The sequence below is a fragment of the Solanum pennellii genome, chromosome 6 (assembly GCF_001406875.1).
Source record: "Solanum pennellii chromosome 6, SPENNV200".
Classification (NCBI taxonomy): domain Eukaryota; kingdom Viridiplantae; phylum Streptophyta; class Magnoliopsida; order Solanales; family Solanaceae; genus Solanum; species Solanum pennellii.
This window is the reverse complement of record NC_028642.1, coordinates 41,238,464-41,245,621: the sequence shown is the minus strand read 5'-3', so window position 1 is coordinate 41,245,621 and position 7,158 is coordinate 41,238,464. Positions and strand designations below refer to the sequence as shown.

Genomic DNA, 7,158 nt, shown 5'->3' with positions numbered 1-7,158 from the left:
TAAATCTGTTGAAAGGAATTCTAATCCCTTAGAATTGATTTACACTGACATTTATGATATGAAGTTAACACCATCTCATGGTGGGAAAAAGTATTTGTTACTTTTATTGAGAATTACATTAGAAATGACTATGTCTATTTGCTGAATGGTAAGGATGAAACAATAGAAATGTCTAGACAATGTAATATCGAAGTTGAAAATCAGTGTGAAAAAATATAAGAAGTGATAAGAATGGAGAGTATAAATCTCATTGTGCAGAAATATGTTTGGAAAGTGGAATATCCATCAAACTACTGCTATATTCACCTCAATCTAATGAAAAACCGAACGTTGAATAAAATGATGGATTCATTATTTATAAGTTTGGGTTTACAAAAAACTTGTGTGGAGGAACTATCCTTACTGCAAAAGGGAACACAATTTTTTTTGTCTTTTTAGAAAGAAAGCGATTTTGTTTGATCAGAATACAATATTTTCCATATGATAAATGGAAAGGAAGGAAATCCAACTTGAAATATTTCAAAGTGTGGGGGTATCTAGTCAAAGTCCAAGTTCCTATTCCTAAAAGAATTAAAATAGGACCTATGACTGTGGACTGTAAAATTAGACTTGAGTAGTCTAGAGAAGGGTCTAAAAGGCCTAGGAAATGAAAAGGATAATGTACTTAATAAAGAGATTCAGAGGCTTAGTAAATGTTAAAGGACATTTACTTCATTCGAATATGATTTTGTAACATTTCTTGTGTCTTCTGTAGACTCATTTTTTGGAAAGATAGTGTCAATAAACAATATTGAAAGTTAATTGATCTTCTTCAAGAAAATAAACCTTTGGGTTCAAAGTGAATCTTTAGAAGGAAAATAACAGTTGATGGAACTGTTGAAAAATATAAAGCAAGACTTTGTGTCAAAGGCTTTAGACAAAAACAAAACCAAGGTTTTGATCTTGTCAATATATATATACTCGTTAGTAATTAGAATTATATCCGTTCGGATGCAAAAATTATTAGTGTGGTATATGACCTCCAAATTCATCAAATGAGTGTGAAAAGAACTTTCTTAAATGTAGAATTGGAGGAAGAAATTTACATGGAACAATCCAAGGGTTTTGTGGTTCCTGGTAAATAAAAGAAAGTGTGTGAACTTGTTAAGTCACATTATGGAATCACCCAAACAATGACATAATTTGATCAAACCATGTCGGCAAATGGATTGAAGAATGATGGAAGTGATAAATGTGTTCACATTAAAATCATAAGGTCATTGTTTGTTTGTATATTGGTGATATGTTGATCATCAATAGAGACACTAATGACATAAATGCTACTAAATGTATTCTATAAAGCAAGTGGAATGAAAATTATTGGAGTTGCTAATGCGATCTTAGATATAAGAATTCGTAGAACTCCATAATGTTTAGCATTTTCACGGTTTCATTGCATTGAAAAGGTACTTAAATAGTTCAAATATTTGGATGTCAATATTGTCAAGTGTCCAATTAATGTGAGCTTTGCATTTCAAAAGAGTGAAAACAAAAGTGACTCACAATTGGATTGTGCTAGATTTTTGGGAAGCATGGATGTATATCATATAGTGTGTGCGATCAGATATAGCATTTGCTATTTCAAATTGAGTCCGTTCACAAGTGATCCCAAATAAATTCATTAGATGACAATAAGTAGAGTTTTGGAGTATTTAAAATAATACTTAAAGTTATGTCTTGCATTATAAAAATATCAAACAATATTGAAAGATATAGTGATGCAAATTGAATCATCGGAAGAATGAAGTAAAATTCACTAGTGGATATGTATTTACTATTGGTAGAGGAGCAGTCTCTTAGAAATATTTCAAAAGAGACATGTATCGCTAGCTCTACAATGATCTTTGAGCTAGGTGCTCTAGATAAGGTCGGTGAATAAGTTGAAAGACTCCGGAATTTCTTGATAGATATTCTATTTTGGCCCAAATCATTGGCATTAGTATGCATACACTTTCACAGTCAAGATGCAATAGGTAGGGCATGGATCATGATGTATAACGAAAAATCTCGTCATATACGACATAGACATGATACCATTAGAAAACTACTCTCTAGTGGAATTATCAGAATTGACTATGTAAAGTCAAAGGATAATATGTCGGATCCACTTACAAAAAGGCCTAACTAGAGAGGATTTAAAAGATCATCTAAGGGAATGAATTTACGGCTTAGGACAAGTCATCATGGCGGTAACTCTATCTAGCAGACTGGAGATCCCAAGATCTAGATTCAAGGAGAAAAACAAAGTTGTGAATGACGGTTCGGCATTGTCAACAAACTCAATCCATTCTCATGATGAAGACAATGCTCAGGGACAAGGATACAACATTAAGGCTTGTTAATGAGTTAATAAAGCTTAATGATTTTAATGATTTGCTATGTTCGGCAGAGTTGACCAAATAGTATATCTACGCGATAACACGGTTAGGAATCACCCATGTGAGTGTGAAGTGTAAGCCGCTTCAAAGAAGATGATTGTCAAAAGCCCATCTCTCTATACACTCATGAAACCAGGAGGTGTTCATGGCTAAAACGAACACAACCGTAAGAACCATAAATGGTAAAGGGTTAATTGTGTGACATATGATTGTCTAGGTATACACAAAAGTTCGACGGTTCAAAGATATCGCATCTACCGATTGACCGAGTATATCCAACATATGTTCACTATGGAAAGTCCAAGGGGAAACCTACTTATCCATATGCAATTAATTCTTGCTTGTAAAGCACACATACTTGTCCGTTTCTCTATCTTCGAGTCATTCCCCATTCATGCGGGGGATTGTTGGGTTTTAAAAAGGTGTGAATGGAAAATGAAGAGTTGCGACTTTTATGAAGAGTTGTGACTTTTATGAAATGTTGCAACTTTTATGAAAAGTTGTGACTTTTATGAAAAGTTGCGACTTTTATGAAAAGTTATGACTTTTATGGAAAGTTGTGACTTTTATGAAAGGTGACGACCTTTCTGAAAGATTGTGACTTTTCCAAAGGTTTGTGACCTTTCTGGTAAGGCACAAAAAGATTTTCGCACTACCCTTTGTTTTCTATAAATTGAAGGATTTCCTCTCATTTTAATATAGAATTCATGGACTTCTTCTTCAACTACTAAAATCTAGTATTCTAAGTGTACTTTACTGCCATTGAGTGGTTCGCTGACACCGGAGCTTTTGGTATCTATACTCTGGTGATTGAGATCATTTTACCATGGGAGGTCATATTCCAAATCAAACCTCGGATACTAGAGGGGAATAATTTCCTTAAGAGGACACTGTGAGTTCAGTGGACTTGATCTTTTTCCTATTAAAAAATTTCTAGATTCTGGTACGTGTTTTACAAATTTTAAATTTGTGAATCAATTTCAATTCTTCTATTCTTTTGTTCTTCACTGGTTCATTAAACTTGGTAACTTCGTGTTTCTGCAAAGTTTGTTGAAATCAGTAAGATTCTTTAGACACATATTAACAATAATTCTTCTTTAAGAAAAATATTTCATATATATTTTTTTAATCTGTTTCTGATTCTAGTTTCGCTACTAGTTTTAATAATCTAGTTGTGAAAATGTTCTTAAACTTTGTTGTCTTACAAAGATGTTCAAAGTTTTGTTCTAAGTATGTTTGGAATATAAGATGAACAACAACTGTTAGTATAAACTATCTCAGATTCTGAACTTTCATTGATGGTACAACTCGTACTTGATAGGTTTTTTATTCTTTTCCTCATATCCTTAGTCCATTTTTTCAAAATGTATTCATCAGGGATTGCACATACCGTATTAAAAGTAAAAATTACTAAATAGTGCACACATAAGATACACATATTCAAACTTCTTGCAAGTACATGTCACATGTAAGGTTGCGGGATTCAACTCAACAAACCAACTCTTTCTTGAACTATGCATTTTTACTTCACATTTAGAAACTTGATCATCACAACATATTTGTGTTTCAATAAAACATGCCCCAGCTCCTTTGAGAAACTCCTTCTCAAATATGTTATAAATCTTGTGAGTGTAGATTGTAGATGCTTGAGCTAAAATTGGACTATATTTAACAGCAAGAGTCGGCTTACCTTGTTTACGGTTGAAATCTTCATGTTCTTCATTCATCCGACACTTAGTCACTATATTTTTTTCATAATTAGTCTCAAAAATATATAAATAAGTGCTTAAATCTCCAACCCCATTTGGGACATTATTAGTACTTTCACTTCGAGATTTCGCTTTCAATCCAGCACTAAACACATCATTATTAAAAGTTGTAGACCACACATGTCGAATATTGTAAAGATTATTCAACCATCTATGTTCTTCTACATTGTATGTTGTAAGCATTATCTTCCACTGATTCTTCAAATTCAACAATAGAATCATATTCAAGACATACACTTATTAAAAAGTTTTAAAAACCTTTATTATTCTTAAGTGAACCCATATGAGATGAGACATTCTGAGCTATGTACCACTGACATAATCTATGTCTAGTGCCTGACATCACTTCTCTAATGGCAACAACGATTGCTTGAGCTTGGTTATTTATAAAAGTCAGGGGCATAATACCTCCCATTGACTTTAAGAATGTCGAGAATAACCATTTGAAAGACTCTACCGACTCATCAGATAAAAAAGCACAACCAAAAATCATATTTTGCCAATAATGGTTTATTCCAATAAATGGTGCACAAATCACACGATATTTGTTTGTTCGATATGTGGTATCAAAAGTCACGACATCACCAAAAAACTCATAGTCAATTCTAGATCGACCATCTCTCCAGAAAAAGTTAGTCATGCGCCCTTCAGAATCTAGTTGAACATCTCAATAAAAAAGTGTATCATTCACTTGACTATTATTAAATTCGTTAACAACACTTTGTGCATCTTCGGCTTCCACCTTTGATTTCATCAACTGATGTATAAAATTAAAACAATCTTTTTTCGAATAACCTAACACATCATCCCCTCCGGCTTCTTCTGTCAAGTAAGAATAAGTTGTTCTCGGTTTTATACCAGCGTTAATCATATTTTCAATCACCAATCCTTTGGTTTTCGGTATCAAATGAGCAGATCTTAACAAATGTCTTTTCTTTGGTGAAGCCATTTCATGGTTATGCTCAGTAACAAATCTGTCTATCATGAAAGGATTACTCGGCAGCTGTTGCTCAAAACTTATCATTGCAGGACAACGCGTGTCTATGTGAGTACATGATGTCTTACTAGATTTCCTTTGCCTTTCATCTTTTTCACCGTGCCAGTAACACACAAAGCGTTTTTCTCTAACCACCAAACCACATGTAAAATAGTATTGTTTATCTTTTCTTACGCTGAAACCTTTGGAGTGTGCATATTGACAATATATTTTATAAGCTTCTTGCTCGTCCTTAATAATTTGAGTTTTCATTTTCTCTTCAAATTCGGTTATGAAACTTTCCATAATTTTCTCCTCTTCATCAATTTTAGTATCTCCTACTAAATCTTCATGACTTTCAACATTATTCGTCTTCTTAAAAGTTGACATTTTGTTTTATTAAAAAAGAAGAAGAAATCATTTATTTATAATCCATTTGTAACATGTTTAACCACACACAAAAAGAGAAAAATATATAAATCTATGATTAAATTCACCCAGGTTCATGTAATTAGATATTAAAAGATCAAACTAATAATTAAGAAAATTTCGAGAACATAGACTCTATATAACTAAATACTACACGTTTTATTCAATATGCACAAGCAAAAAGATGAGTGTTTTGTTTTCAACTTGACAAGCATTGTTCTCAATTATTCTTCCATTATATATATCCTTAGATAGATAGGAAATTGACTAACCTGATATGTGTAGGCTCCTCTTTAATCTGGAGAATCAATGACACCAAAGGGTAATAAGAACAAGGGTGAGTTGCAACAAGAAAAAGGGTAAGATGTAAGGGAAAAAAAAGAATAATTTGATAAAAACCCTAATTACAATGCGCAGGAAAAAAGACAAAGTTGTCAATAACCCTAGCTCTTTCAACGTTAGTTATTTTTAAGAAAGATTTAATACATTTTATTTAAAGAAGACCCCTAATAAATTTTAACTTATCTTCTGTGGTTAGTTTAACTATAGTGGGTGTATACACCCGGTGCGGATAAGTTTTTTCCATTTGTACTATTTTACTGTTGTCAAACCCCTATTTAACCAGGGTGGACATATTATATTTTTTTAAACAAATATTGAAATATATAATGCGATGATGATTGGTGCAACTCGATTTTTTTTGTATATTTATCTTGTTTTATCTTTCTTTCTAAATTAGATAACACCTCTGTAAGTGGTTATTAGTAGCATTTTTGGCATTTTAATTACTTTATACAAATTAATTTTTGACGTATAATATTAATATTAAAATCTTAACGATTTACAGTACTAAAAACTTAAATGTCGAACCGGTCAAATTTATATAAATAAACCTTTTTGTAATAGTGTTCCCATTATCTCAAAATCCTAGATACGTCTCTATTTCACTAAAACACTTTTCCATCTCAAAGGCATCACGACATAAAGCAGATACACAAGCATCACAACACTCAACTTTCTACACAGAGCCTCCTACGGAGGTCTAGGTCATCTCCTAACAGAATACAACATAATACTGCAAACATCGATAATAAACATAAACAAAATATAATAATTTAAAAAAACCTCTCCATATACAATTTTTTATTAGCTCATTTCATTATGGTCTCTAACATGACTACTATATCTATAGCCCTAACCACCTTAAAATGACTTTATGATCGTTACACTAATATACATCAAGGTAACTCCAAGTTTCATATCTACATTGAACTGATTGCACTTTCCCCTTTTTTTTTATATGTTAAGAGTTCATCATCAACTTAATTATCACTTAAGATAAGTCAAGAAGAACCTAGAATATTCAAGAGTTATAAAGAAATAAAATACTTAAGATAAGTCAATAAGAACCTAGAATATTCAAGAGTTATAAAGAAATAAAGGAAGAGCTCTAGAAAGAATATTCTAGATAGAAAAGTCTAGAGATGTTGTAGAAAAGGTAGTTTTAGAAATAGGAAGTTAGAAGAACATTCTAGAACATAGTAGCAAAACCCTTAGCTAGATCCTT

At 32.1% G+C, this 7,158-nt stretch overlaps 1 protein-coding gene across 1 annotated transcript; it reads right to left on the bottom strand.

The window, feature by feature from the left end:
• Positions 1 to 4,853: 4,853 nt before the first annotated feature.
• Positions 4,854 to 5,552, bottom strand: LOC107022322 (protein FAR1-RELATED SEQUENCE 5-like). Its single transcript, XM_015222967.1, has one exon. The coding sequence runs from the start codon at positions 5,550 to 5,552 to the stop codon at positions 4,854 to 4,856; it is 699 nt and encodes a 232-aa protein (XP_015078453.1).
• Between the last annotated feature and the right edge of the window lie 1,606 nt (positions 5,553 to 7,158).

What these genes read in the sequence shown, in the direction of transcription:
- LOC107022322 (XM_015222967.1), bottom strand. Translation starts at nt 5,552, where the DNA reads ATGTCAACTTTTAAGAAGACGAATAATGTTGAAAGTCATGAAGATTTA.